The sequence below is a fragment of the Ammodytes marinus genome (assembly GCF_949987685.1).
Source record: "Ammodytes marinus genome assembly, chromosome: 12".
Classification (NCBI taxonomy): Eukaryota; Metazoa; Chordata; class Actinopteri; order Uranoscopiformes; family Ammodytidae; genus Ammodytes; species Ammodytes marinus.
The window spans coordinates 18,340,192-18,354,543 of record NC_137216.1 but is presented as its reverse complement, the minus strand read 5'-3'; the positions used below and the strand labels follow the sequence as shown (position 1 = coordinate 18,354,543).

Sequence of the window (14,352 nt, the reverse complement as noted above, 5' to 3'; positions counted from 1 at the left end):
AGTAGGCTACTTACCGGTAGTTATTTTCCAGAAAAAGTAAATTCCTCCCTTATATGAAGTGACTCAGATTTAGTGGTCTTAAAGTCCATTTGAATTTGGAATCTGATATCTCTAAGTGAATAATGCTGCATACTTTTTAGCTAGTTCATTATACTTCTGGGTTGGACTCAGTAAAAGCTTTTGTTGACTGAGTGGTGACAAAAGCTGTTTAATGGCAAGAAGAATTCCAATTCAACTCTTTATTATTATTTCCTTTCATATGGAACATACAAGTTTCAATTTAAAGGAAACGCCAGGCAAGGGTTTTCAATGATCAAAGTTGACAGCTTAGTTTTATCCATCAGAATTGGGCTGTGTATTTGATGTTCCTAGTCCAAATAGTGGAGTATAGCTCCATCTGCCGGTCAAACGTGACGCCTGCACACAGATTCACTAATACTATTGTAGTAATACTATTTTATTTTCTGACATCCTCATACCAATTAAAGTGGCAAAGACTGCTGCAGATGCCTAAGTTTTGTCCTGTTGCAGTAACTGTTACATATGCTATGGAGCCCAATTTTCACGTTCTGACTGACTCACTTTGATCACCCTTGTCAGCCTACCACCAACGAAGCCTTGTTATGGAATGCATCGGAATCCATTATTTTTGGTGCTAGCTACTGAAGGGCCTAAAAACAGCCATTATAATTATTATACTCAACTCACATGGGGGTCTTTTGCTATTTCAAACATCCTTGTACGGTAGCACTGAATTATAGCTGAATATATTGTCAATGTACAAATATCAATGGTTGAAATACACTGTTTTTTTGTTTGTTTGTTTTTTATACATACAGTAGCTCTAATGTAAAGTGTGCATATAGTGCATGCTGAACTGATAGCCTAATTATCATCATCATCATCATCGTCGTCATCATCATCGTCGTCATCCTCATCAGGAGAGCGCCTCTCTAAGGAGGCCAAACGGTTCAAATGGCCAGAGGGCTGAACGCTAAAGCAACCGGGAGCTCCTGTCTGTGTGACGAAGCGAGCGTCAGCGCGACCGAGCCAACCACAGCCAGCGTCATATGCACACAAGACCCATACGACGGGGATGCTCGGTATAGTGGCTCTTTGCGAGATTTCCAATGTCCATGATAGTCTACGCGAGCCATAATTCGCTTCCACTTTGCTTTGCTCGGATTTGCTTTGAGGTTCTTAAATGAAGTGAACGGCGTAGAGATCCTGTGGCGGGAATATGATGGTGCGCAAAGGGAGTCTCCATCCCTCTGCCCACAGAGATATGGATATAGCCATGGAGCGAGAGGTGTTTCCAGCATAATGCATCTTGGAAGTTATGTTGTTTAATTGATTCTCTACTTGGACCCCTCCGTAAAGCCTCATAGATGATATTTCTCCACGCGACTTCATGGATTTGGTTCACGGAGGAGGACCATCTGAACAACAAGACATGGCAGTGCCCAATATGGTATTCTCTGATGTGGAAAGTTTTCTGGACTCGCATCCTGAGTTATTCGAGGACTACCTAAACAGAAAGGCGAAACATAGCATGGTGGAGAAATGGCTCAAGAATAACCAGGCGAGCAAAAGTGCAGCGGCTGCGGCTGCCGTGGAGCCGAGAGAGGAGAAGAGCAACGCGTGCAAGGACAGCTGGGCAAGCAAATGCGATGGTCTACAAAGGAGAGCCTCGCAGAAGGAGCTGCGCAAAACTTTCGCCAGATCAAAGGCCATCAATGTCAACAGGACATACGACGAACATGTTAACTCCAGGGCCCAGGAGCCCCTGACGAGCATGAGGAGGAGAGCTCTGCTGAGGAAAGCGAGCTCTCTGCCCCCGACCACTGCGCACATACTGAGCGCACTGCTGGAGTCCAGAGTCAACATCCCCCAGTACCCGTCCACAGCCGTGGATTTCAAATATTACCTCAAAGAACACAACGAAAGAGAATTTTTCCTGGAGCTTGTAAAAGACATATCTAACGACTTGGATCTAACGAGTCTCAGCTACAAAATCCTCGTGTTTGTTTGTATTATGGTCGATGCAGACAGGTGCTCCTTGTTTTTAGTTGAGGGCACGGGCAACAAGAAGACATTGGTGTCCAAATTCTTTGATGTTCACGTGGGCACCACAGTCTTGCCCTCAATGAATTCAGATGAAGTTCAAGTGCCATGGGGGAAAGGGATCATTGGATATGTGGCCGAACACGGAGAGACAGTGAACATTCCTGACGCTTATCAGGTGCCCGCTCCTCATTGTGCATGCATGCCTGTGAGTCACAGAAAGAGAGAGAGAGAGAGAGAGAGAGAGAGAGAGAGAGAGAGAGAGAGAGAGAGAGAGAGAGAGAGAGAGAGACTCAGACAAGAAGACAGATAATTTTCTTGCAGTGCTTCCTGTTATCTGTCACAGTTAGCTGATCATCAATTAAACTGTGCAACACAGCTGAGAGCATGGAAACCAACAGTCAGCTGGACAAAGCTGTAGTGTCAAACCATTTCACACCAAACATCTCCAAGCAATTAAAAAACTAGGCAATAAAGGAGAGCTGGCTTTCTCTCTGTGTTGTTTATGCTATTCCAATTCGATTTTATGACTGTAGGACAAAACTAGAACATGTTAAAGCCAAAATGACATTATGTTTCTTGTAGATGCCTGTGTCTCATTTGCAGTGTCGAAGGCAACATTTACCAAACATTTACAAAATAATTTAGCAATAGAAATGAAGAGTTACCTTTCTTAAACGGCCATCTGAGTAATACTTCTTCAAGTGGATCATCTGTCCAGCAGGTATAGGCCCATCATTTGAGTCCTAATGAGTAATAGCCTACATTTTACTGCACCTCAAAGTAAAAGGGGGAAATTTGTTTGGTTGTTGCAACAATTGCTTACACCGTGTCCCTTCTTTGTGTTGTTCCTGTGGGTTGCAGGATCGTCGGTTCAGTGATGAAATAGACAAGCTGTCAGGATACAAAACCAAGTCCCTCTTGTGTATGCCCATTCGCAACAGTGATGGAGAGATCATCGGAGTGGCTCAGGCCATCAACAAGTCTTCAAGTGGAAAACTTTTCACTGAAGAAGATGAAAAGGTAATTTCATTATTGTAGTGGTGAGTGTAAACGCTGGGTGAGGATTCCATGCCATCACAATGCAATATGTATCCCGCTGCCTGCTTGGCATGTGCAGACAAAAGATAATTGTGTTTTTTTTCTTTGTTTGATTCTTAAAATTAGTTTGGACTCACAACCACCTCAGCCAGTCCGTGAATTACATTTGTTTTGTAGGTTATGTGTTATAACAGGGCTGTAGTGATGTAATTGTTCATGGCTAATTTTTTTTTGAGTTTGCAAAACCAAATATATATATATATAAATTATTAAAACAATATAAAAAGGTGATTTTTATCAAATGTTGTCCCCTTGGTATGTTATGGTTTGCATTGTGATCTGGAAGCGTAAAGCATACAATGGACCATTTCATTCATTGTTGGGTGATGGTTCTGGTAGGAGAACCTTTTTGTGGCCTCATAATCAGACTCAGAGTTGCCATTTTGTTTTGACTGTTTGAATTGCAGAACAAATATGAAATGTGGTAGGCGATTCAGGGGTCTGGAAACTAGCTAACTGATCTCTCTTATACGTTTTCTAGATCGAGATCTTCTTGAGCTAGTTCTTAAGTGATTTATTATCTTCTAAATGTGAGGTAACAGTTGCTATAAATCTTTATTTTTTTCATTATCACAACTGATAAATGACATTTTCTAAAAAATCCAATGCCATATTCAGAATGGATAAGAACTCGATTCCTACCTAGTGGGCTATCCACATCACATGTTGTCTTCAGAGTTTAAAATGACATCTGTCATTTTCAAACAGAATAATTCACAAGCAAAACTACTGCTGTCTATCTTTTGTCAGATATACAGCAGGTAATGTTTGCTCTTTGTCTCTTTGTTCCTTGTCCAAACTTATAAATAACATTTATTATTTAAAGAATTCCCCCCAGCTCAGTCTGACGTGTAGCGTATTTTTTAGTGCCGAGTTTCTAGCTAGGTCATAGCTTGTCTCTCAGCATCATCAAAATGTCCTAGGGCAGTGTCTTCCAAAGGACCCTGTTGTAATGCCACTAAGAATAACTACTTTATATAAGCTGTTCAGAATCCCTAATTGGTTGACGCATTATGTATGTGCTTAGTGGGACAGTCAGAGTGTCAGTCTTTAATTTGGAGTCACCCTTTAGATTTCAGCATTTGATGTGATGTGTCAAAGAGGTATAGTCAGCGAGATAGAACCTTTGGCAGAGATAGATAGATACTTTCTAGCAAACAACAAAGACACAGATTTGCATGAATATAATAAGTCAGTCAAAGCAGCAGTCGAGGTTGGTTATCATCTTGTACTGGTTGTGTGTCGTCTTCCTTTTTGTGAATGATTGTTTATTTGGAATATCACCATCTTTAGAGAGGCACAAGGAGCAAGTGTCTAAGTCCACATAGAGGAGTGCGGCACATTCAACTAGATGTAGCGAAAAAAGGCAGTGACAAGACTGACTTGTTATCTTATTGCTGGCATGAGCCCCTTAAGGGGAGGAAAGATGACACATGAAGGAACACGCTCAAGTTTTTTTGATTTCTAGGCAATTTCTTTTCCGCTGGACTTATATTGTCAAATTTTACATCTCCATACCCATAGACTCTAAACCCATTGTTCATGATAAACGCAGATTAGGAATTCTTCTTCCCTTCCCCATGTTTTGAGTAGGTTTCACATTGCATTAACATCACACTAATGCTTGGGATGGCTACAGCTGAATTAGTAATGAAACGCCATGCTAGCATCAGAGACCATAGTCAGCTCCCTGCAAAGCCCATCTGCAGCTCTGCTTTTTGAGGAGGATCTTGTAACACGAAAATGTATCACACTTTTTAAAGCATTAAACGATGCTGCAACAGCAGATGTCATCAGGGACTCCAGTGTACCTTTATTAAAACAAATGTCGATATTTAAACACATTATGTGGCTGGTTTTAAAACCCAAGCTGCCTTAATTGTGTTGTTGCTACCCTGGATTGGAATCCTATGGGGAGCTTGGATAATGATCCAACCTATGTATAATTGCATTGTCTTATTATCTTCCATAGACACATATAGCTTGACTTAATTTAAGTGTAGCTGACTCTATTGTGCTATCTCTACATCTTGTGTTATTATCTTGATTTAGCTTTTCTTTAACTTTGAATGTCTTTTGATACATTGTACACAAAATGTATTGGGTATATTTTCATGAAATGTCTAGACTCCAAAAGATGCTAGTTCCCCCATGTAGGTTCCGCTTGCCAATACATTTTAACATCTCTGTGAGTCGATAGTCAAATAACGCTCTCTCCTCACCACTGTGCTGCCTCTGGCTGCCAAACTCCCTGTCAAATTGTCTCGAAGCAATACTGCAATAACCACTTTTACACAATTTCCCAATGTAAATCCACAGCTAAAGAAAAGAGAACACAATTTCTGCTCTGAGCCACATGTTTTTAATACTGCACGATGTCAGATCGGATCTGATTTATTCAGTGTTTCATACCAAACCTTACAAAGTTATTTATGTAACAGCAAAATGTCATATTTGCAATATGGGAGTATAGAATACACGTAGATAACACATTGTACAGCTTCTTAACCTGCATACAACATACACACCGTTAAACATGCTACTTGATTTTTGTGTTGCTAAACTCCTTTTAGTTGAAACTGCGACAAATGATTGCTTGGAGTAGCTTACAGTTACCACTGTATGAGCTCGCCTCACCTCACATCCTCAGTAACATCATCAGAAGATGATGAGGGAGCTGCTGTTGCACTACTCTATGTGGCTGTTTCAGGAACTATAATGGACATGTGTTTCATGATATTAAGCTTTGCTTGGTCATTTTGATAGATACATACAATAGAATGCTGTTCAAGTGTTCATGTTATAAAATGCAATTAATATGCCCAAAATAGATTACTGCCTTCAATCTAAACAAAACTGCTGATAAAAGCTTAGACCATTCTTAAAGGCCTACTTCACCGGTTTGAATATGAAGGTGTATTGAATTCTGAGATCCTATGTAGTATAAATGTGCGAAAAAAATTGAAATTGGTTCATCCTAGCCTGAGGAAAGGCAGAAAGAGTGTTTTTTTAACCCTATATTTCTCTTTCTCGTGACATCACAGAAAGAGAAATATTGGGTTAAAAAAAAACTTACTTTGTAAATATTACTGTGATGTCTTGACATCACAGTAATATTTACAAAGTACACTCTTTCTGCCTTTTCTCAGGCTAGGATGAACCGATTTTAATTTTTTTTCGCACATTTATACTACATAGGATCTCAGAATTCAATACACCTTCATATTCAAACCGGTGAAGTAGGCCTTTAAACTGAGTGAGTTGTGCTCAACTTTCTTTTTAAAATAAATTGGTCAGTGGTTGTTTTTCCTCAGAGAGCGTCCACAACTGTTTTTGATACAAACTTCAGTCCCTCAACCAATTTATTAAGCCAATTTAAATTTAGTTATGATAATGATTACTTTAAAAATTGCAAACAAACGCAAACTGTCATTCCAAGATCCCTTCTTCGCTTAAAGTAAATGTATGTTTCCAATTGTTTAACCTTTATTCATACAGGTTATCTCTTGATGCTTTGTGACATTTTACTGATATTATATTAAATAACTCCATATCTAACATCCGATACCCATGAGATTATACTGAATGTGAAGACATTATAATAAATTACTGGCTAGAATAAGCAAACGTTAGTCTTTGTTTTTATAGTTGTCCTATATCACCTATTACAGTCAATCGTTTGAAAGGAATGACAAAGTTATTTTTGTATGAAAGAGTCATTGTTGTCAAGGGGCTCAAATCGTTTGTCTGGTTACGTTCCAAGCATCTATATTGGCCACAATCATATTAGTCTGAGGACCAATAGGTGTTTGTTACGGCACCTATCCTTTGTCCGTTGTTGTGAACTAGTTGCTCCTGGCTTTATCCCCCCAATGCACCTGAGATGTGTAGAACAATTTAATTATTCATGGGTAATAGCTATTGAGCTGCACTCCTGGTGTGGTACAGTGTTTATTGGCTGTGTTGTTTTAGTGCACATACATTTCTGCCAGTCAATTCAGTAGGCTATATTGTGAATTCTAAATTTGTCTGTATGAAATTGAAATGTGTAAAACTTATGTAGGTAATTATGATGCATAACAGTGACTTGCTTTGTAAGATTTGTTGAGATGTAGATTACTGTGGCATAAATATTTGATGTGACCTTCAGGAGAAGCAATCATTGCTAAGTTTAATTGCAAAACTGCTATGCACTTTGTTGACAGAAGCTAGGGAGTCCCATATGAAATCAGAGAAAATGGAGGGCTTAATGTTTAGTAAGATTTTTGATAAAACAGTAACGGTTTCATCTTAACACATATGCAAAGTTAACAGAGCTTTTTCTTAAATTGACAGGTAGTTGTTATTCACGTGGTAAGAGGAGAAGTTAAGTGCTGGTTTTGTAATTTCCCTTGGCTCACCTTGTATGAAATTCCGGTTGTGGAAAAGGAAGTCATTGAGGTTATATTAGGACCTGATTGTCCCTAAGGTCATGGCCAGTTAGTTTCATTATCAAACCACTCGTTACTGGTCAGTCCACAGGTCTCTATGCAAAAACGTCTTGTTTGCAATGCAACCTTGTATAATGGCCTGCCTGACAGAATGTAATTAGAGGGAGCAGTGCTTTTCTTGGGTTTGCCTCTTCCACAGGCAGATCCATAGCTAGATCCCCAAAGTCCTGCTCGCTAATGAATCTGCTCCTGCGGGGGCTATTGATGGCCACTGTCTTTCTGGAAGATCATTATGAGAGAATTCCATAGGACAGCTGAAATCCCATTATGTATGAGCTCTTTGCTCAGCATCATCTGTTTCACGTGTCTGAAAATAATTGCATAAGACGCTTGATTTTGTGAAATGACACAATTGATGCAAAAAGTGTGTTTACTCATTAGCAATATTATTTCATATCATATTAGGATTATAAATGATTTTAATTGAGTGATTTAATATGAACTAAACACAGGTCCAAACAGGTGTTGTAACTCTGTACATCAGTTGTAACAATCACAAACCAAAACCAAAACTCAAGACTAAAAAAAATAGATGTAAATACATGCATTCAACAGAAGAGTAAAAAGCTTACACGTTTCACGTTGCTGAGGTTTGTAGCCTGATAAATGTATAAAAATGAGCTCCTTCCCACTCAAACATGTGCATTTTTCCTCATTATTTTACTCCTTGTCACTGGAGTCACTCATTGGTCAAAATAATCCATTTTTGCAATGGCCAACATGCTATTTCAGATAGCAATACTACAAACAAAAATACAGAGGGAGAATTAGACAGAAATAAATAATAGAAAGATATGTATTTGACCCTGGAAAAATGTTTGATTGTAGAGAGAAACTGTACAGATTAGAGCCAGGTTTCTCAACCATTTTTATGTCCTCAATTATCATGAGCCCAGCAATTACAGTTTTCATGTGAGTTTATGAATCAATTATAGGAGCACAGAAGGAGCCCAACATTTATTTTACTAATATATCAATATGTTTTACCTAGATGTTAGTGTTGTAGTACCCTAGACCGGTCTCGAAGACCATTTTTTAAAGGTCTTGGTCTCGAAATTTTATGTCAAGACCGGCTGAGACCGCAACTGGAGGGATATTGCAAACTAAAAGGATCCTGACGCTCTGCTACCAACTAAATACGTTTATTAAGTTATTAAAATAGTGATTTGAATATGGTTTTATTGATTTAGAAATGCTTTCATTGCTTACAGTAAAAGAAAAAGCGTCTTGGTATTGTCGTGGTCTCGACTTCTCAAAGTCTTGGTCTTGCCTTGGTCTCGGTACACTCCGGTCTCGGTAATGACTTGGTCTCGGTTTAGGTGGTCTTGAACCAAACTACATGTTTTATATATTCTGCCATATCTTAAACAAATATAAAAAGCAAATATTACATCCTGTATATCCAACTGCACATGACGTCCCAAAAATAGTTTGTGAATCTGTGGACAACCTAAACAATATTTTTGTAGGTACAAGCTTCCCATTTCTCAACACATATAAGATTCAGTTCTTTACATCTTCATTTGTGGCCTGATGAGTAACTGATGCATTATCCTTTCTAAAGGTGAAATAGATATCCCTGTATCAGCAGCCGCAGCTGAGTAACTTCCCATTCATGTATTGTTGTAGTGTCCCTACCCTCATGTCACACTGAAGGCTGGTAAATATTAGTGGGTTTGTTGTACTGATTGTATTGTTTACACAGCAACCAGATGCTGAAGATTGATAACTAAACAAAGAGGCAGAGTAAGGAAGCACACGGCCTAAATTCTATTGATTCCATGTTATGGGGGCTGAGTGTCTCTCAGATAAGGCTACTTTGTGTATAGAGTTCAACCCGTGTATTCACATTGCGGCTCTCTTTATAGCATGCAGTTGCTGCCACCTTTTCTGCTTGCTTGCATATCGATGTTCATTATGGATCAACAGCGGTGAGGAAGAATGAAATGTAGTTCGATTTTAAACTAGTAAGACATTCATTCGATTTTCGGGATACATACGGTCGATTGACCACATCAAGTGATTACGTTATTTTTTTTAAGAAAATATGTGAAATAAGGAATTTATATTATCAGCCCAGAAGGCGAAGTAAGGCAGACTATTCAGTCAAATGTTAAAACGTCCGTTGAATTGATTTATTTGTCCTAGTTTGTAATGATGCCAATGAAAGGCTATTATTATTTGGTAGTTTTTCTTGGATGAAAATATTACTCACAATTTCCAAAAATATATACAGGTATATATTTTTTTTAGCTCATTTACTAAAAGCAGCTATGCATCAGCTTGCGGATTTACAAAGCCATTTAAACCTACATTGTTTACAAATATGTTTCCCAGCCACCAGTCTTGTGTGTAACCCCTTTCTGTGGATGAGTGGAATGGTGTCAGGCTGTTAGCAGGAGTGTAGATATTGTGGCCGTGTGCCCGTGAGCATGGAAGATGCTGACAAAACTGAGTTCCACTCATAAAAACACATATAAACGCTAGTTCTTCTTTCACCCAGCTGTGTCTTTAAAGATATTTAAAGATACCCGATCAAAATGTCAAAGGTTCATGTCATATTTCGATGAGCAGTTAGCCTGGCATTCCCAGACCTGCCACTAGGCGCTGGCAAATTAAATTTGCTGCGCGTGTTGGTCTGGACCGTCTGGACACGCTCCGTTGAAGCTTTATCAAGAAGACCAGAAATCTGGGCTCACGTTTCAATTAGTCTCGCAAAGCCAGACCAAACTACAGCAAGTAGTAGACGTTTCAATTGGTTCTATCTCATATGGGCGCGCCAGAGCCCTTTATATGGTACTCTGGGGAGGACGTAACCGGATGACGACAGTGACGTGCATGCGACGTCGAAGCCGTGATAGTAAACATCAGAGATGGCTGCGGATATGTTGTGTGAGTTTGAGACTGCTTTGGCCTCGACCCTTAACGATTTGGAAGACGGCACTCAAATCTTTCATTAGCAAGTAAGTGGAATGTTCTATTTTGCCGACCGACAACGGCAAACGTTTAATTTAACAGTTTAACAGCTGTTCGCTAAACGAAAGGGGCTTACGTCGCCTTGTGCATCGCTCTGATTGGTTGTAGTGCTATCCAACTGCGTGCAGTGGCATTTGAAATGCACGAGTAGGAGCCGCCCCTTGAGTTGGAAATTACAATTGATCGTCGCCAGACCCTCTATCGTTCAAGATATCAGGGTCTGGATTTCCAGGCTAATGAGCAGTACATTGCTATGAAAAAACCCTTCACCTACTAAATGTTTTAAGTTGTATGTTTTTTGGGCCCCTCAAAAGAAATGTGGTCATTTTGCGACAACATGCCTTTGATAAAAAATAAATAATTTTGTGTTGTTGTATGTGGGTCAGTGATGAAACAAGTCTGCACATGTTTACAAGTGTTCAATATGTCCACAGGTGCTACAGATGTACCTGCCTTTCTGTGGTATTGCGATCTCCAATGCCCAACTCTTTGGCGCTTCCAGGAAGGAGTATGACAGGAGTCGGGTAAGGGCAACAGGGCCAACGTGGATAATAATAACCCCCTCCTCCACCCACACGCCCACCCATCCCTAGGCTCAGCAATACTTCCTCCCCCGTGATGCTGACAGTAAGGCAGAGTATTGATTAGCAGCAGCCCACTTGCTGCCACAGCAGTGGGGATCACTGAGCTGCATGCAGCCCTGCATGGACATTTTCTCTAGATGTGTCGTGGTGGGGGATGGGCCTGTACTAGCCAGACCGGGGCCTGGCCTGTGATCTAAATCTCCTAGGAAATGTTAAGAGATGCACTTTTTCATGTCACACATTGATCTTTGATGGAAGAGAACATAATGAGAACACAGCTCAGTGAAAGGAGGGAGAAAAAATGAGGGGGGCTGCCTTTACACCCTATGACTTTTATGTGCTTGTGTATTAAATTGGATTGGCATTGCCTTAGATAAAGGGTGTAATGTACTTTTGCTGGGGAAACTAATCATGTATACATCATCTTGCTGGTTTATGGTTTCAGGAAAATAGTATTGTGCTCCAACAGCTATAGGCAGGGCAAAAGGCTTTACTCTTTAGTATTACCTGCTGACAGATTTCTTACTTAGTGGGTTTTACAGCAATGTGTGGTACAGATTGTTTGGGAATAAAGCCAGTGGTATCTTTTTCTGTCACTGGCGTTCAGGCACTCTTGGAGGTAGTCAATGACCTGTTTGAGGAGCAGACTGACCTGGAGAAGATTGTCAGGAAGATCATGCATCGTGCCCAGACTCTGCTAAAGTGCGAGCGCTGCTCTGTGCAGTTGCTGGAGGACATTGAGTCACCGGTACTGTTTTTTCTTTCCTTATGCTATATGTCTCTAGATTTACGCACATATTTTCTTTCTGTCTGCCCCCATTTTTACCAGTGAATACCATAAAGCTCAATGCAATTTTTCCATATGATTTCTTCCCTTTCAAATGTTTCAGGTGGTGAAGTTCACCAAATCGTTTGAGCTACTGTCCCCTAAGTGTAGTGCAGACACTGAAAGCAGGTATGTACTGAATGGTGTTTAATTGTTAAAAAATCTACTTTGCTCCTCAATAACATCTGGTCTGATAACCCCCCCCCCCCCTCCCACACACACCGATAACCTTTTCACTGAATAGTCACCAAGGCAGCTGTAAATTCTGCACAGAGACTCGTTTGAATCTGTAAAGCTTCCATCAAGGACAAATAATAAGGAGTGTACAAAAACGGGATAGTCTGTGTAGTGCTGTGGGGGTAATATGCTGATTCTGAATACAACACGTACTGTAGGAGCCCCGCTTAATTGGGTTTTGCTGCATCTCTCCACTGCTAGGCATGGCTCAGTGAAGAAACAGAGGCTTAATATTGTGTGGGATGTTTATGGATGAAAACCAACACTGAAAGGAAGACAAATTATTCCCGGGTCCTGCACTTTCCACAGCTGATATGGTCACTTCAATGCAGTAGTGATAAGCACAACAGTAATATAAAAAATCACATAACATAAGGAATACAGACAGTACCAAATCAGGAGTTATCAGAGAAATGTCAGTCTACTTGACTGGCCAATTAAGTTTTTCTGACTAAACAAACTCCTGACACTGATTTGTGTTTCTGCTTTCACGTATTAAATAAATAGCCAGCTTTTGACACAACATAAATACACAACAAATCAAAGGGATACGGTATCTCTGTTTTGACTCTAGTCTTCCTAAAGGTTCACATCTGACCAAGAAGGGCTGCTGTGCAAGATGTACGCGTGTAATTAAGTGAATACATTTGGTGTCAAAAGAGAAGCATACTGTTGGATTTTCTAATGTGCCTTACAATCCCACAGCCAACCCCATGGGGAGGATAATGTTGAGCGAGTGCACAGTGCTTGTATTTCTGTGGAAGCGAAATGACAGACATTAGACAGGGAAGAGACAGAGAGAATGAAGAGAGAGAGAGAGCAGGAAATAAAAAGGGAGTGAGGTAGCTTGCCGTCAGACCCATGAAGTTTATTCTCTGTCGTGCTGTGGGTTACACATCCGCACATCGCTGCATCACTAGATCAAAGGGATTCAAAAGATCTGACATCAGTACTTTCCATCTTTGTTCCAATCTTGAAGGACAAAATGAGCCCCACTGAACATACCTTGTTGCATTTGAAGGTAAAACATCTTAGAAAGCTCACTGCAATGAGTGCGCAGGGGTGCAGGTGTTTCTGTAGCAGAGTGTGGGGGCGTTATGCAATGAGGAAGACAATCGCACAATTAACTTTTCATTACTCCATAAGCTGCAGGAGAAGCTACTGATATCTACTGTATAAGAGCTTCATTAAATTCAAGTCCACGTCAGAGAGGGTTTACATGGATAAATAAAAAAAAAAATTCCAATTGCAAACGTGCAGTTTAGGTGTGAAAGAGAATAAAACAGAACATTGGAGTTGTTTAATAAGAAAAGTCAAATGGACAAAATGGCCCAGTGCTGTTTCTTCTGCTCTGCTCCTTTTTTCATATTCCCCCTTTGTATTTTCTGACCCCCTAGTTTCAAAGACAGTATCGAGAAATCGTCATACTCAGTCTGGCTAATCAACAACAGTATTGCAGAGCTGGTAGCATCCACAGGACTACCCGTGAACATTAGCGATGCCTATCAGGATCCCCGCTTTGATGCTGAGGTAAACACACAATGACATGCCTTTCATGTTGAATATCACCAGGGTTTCATCCAAGTGAAAGGATCTCAACCAATGACGATTATATTTTGGGTCGTAGTAGGTTATATATCTTGAAGTTCATAATCAAAACTAGACTCACTGCTTGGTGTTGAAGATGTTTCACTGCTCCAGTCCCAGGAATTTTAAAACCTCGACAAGATGTTCACACATTGGCATCATGTTCCAGTCAATGAGGTCACACTAGATGTATTAATGGCTGTGAAAACCACCTGGCGAGCGATGTCAGGATGGCACCCATTTTGATGAGCAGACAGATGGTTTGTAACTCAAACGAAACAGACTGTCAATGTCGAGTGGTAACACATGGTCGGTGTTACCGTGAACTGTATCAGTTTACATTGCTGTCTTTACATTTAAATTCGAGGAAGTTTCATAACTATTCACACTTTAATTAGCTGGACCACACTCATGTGACTTTAATGTGAGGTGTGAGAGGCGTGCACAAATTAAAATGGCTGCCAGTCAGGAGAACAAAAAAAAACTC

General features: G+C 40.2%; 1 protein-coding gene across 1 annotated transcript in view; it reads left to right on the top strand.

Annotated features, from left to right (window-relative positions):
* Window positions 1-1,453: 1,453 nt before the first annotated feature.
* pde11a (phosphodiesterase 11a) overlaps window positions 1,454-14,352 on the top strand; it is a gene marked incomplete at both ends in the record, with an annotated part of 32,367 nt that continues 19,468 nt past the window's right edge. The window contains 6 exons of the mRNA XM_080038042.1: window positions 1,454-2,242; window positions 2,929-3,087; window positions 11,066-11,155; window positions 11,823-11,963; window positions 12,106-12,170; window positions 13,676-13,808. Coding sequence (XP_079894168.1) covers window positions 1,454-2,242; window positions 2,929-3,087; window positions 11,066-11,155; window positions 11,823-11,963; window positions 12,106-12,170; window positions 13,676-13,808 — 1,377 coding nt within the window. The remainder of the gene's footprint in view (window positions 2,243-2,928; window positions 3,088-11,065; window positions 11,156-11,822; window positions 11,964-12,105; window positions 12,171-13,675; window positions 13,809-14,352) is intronic.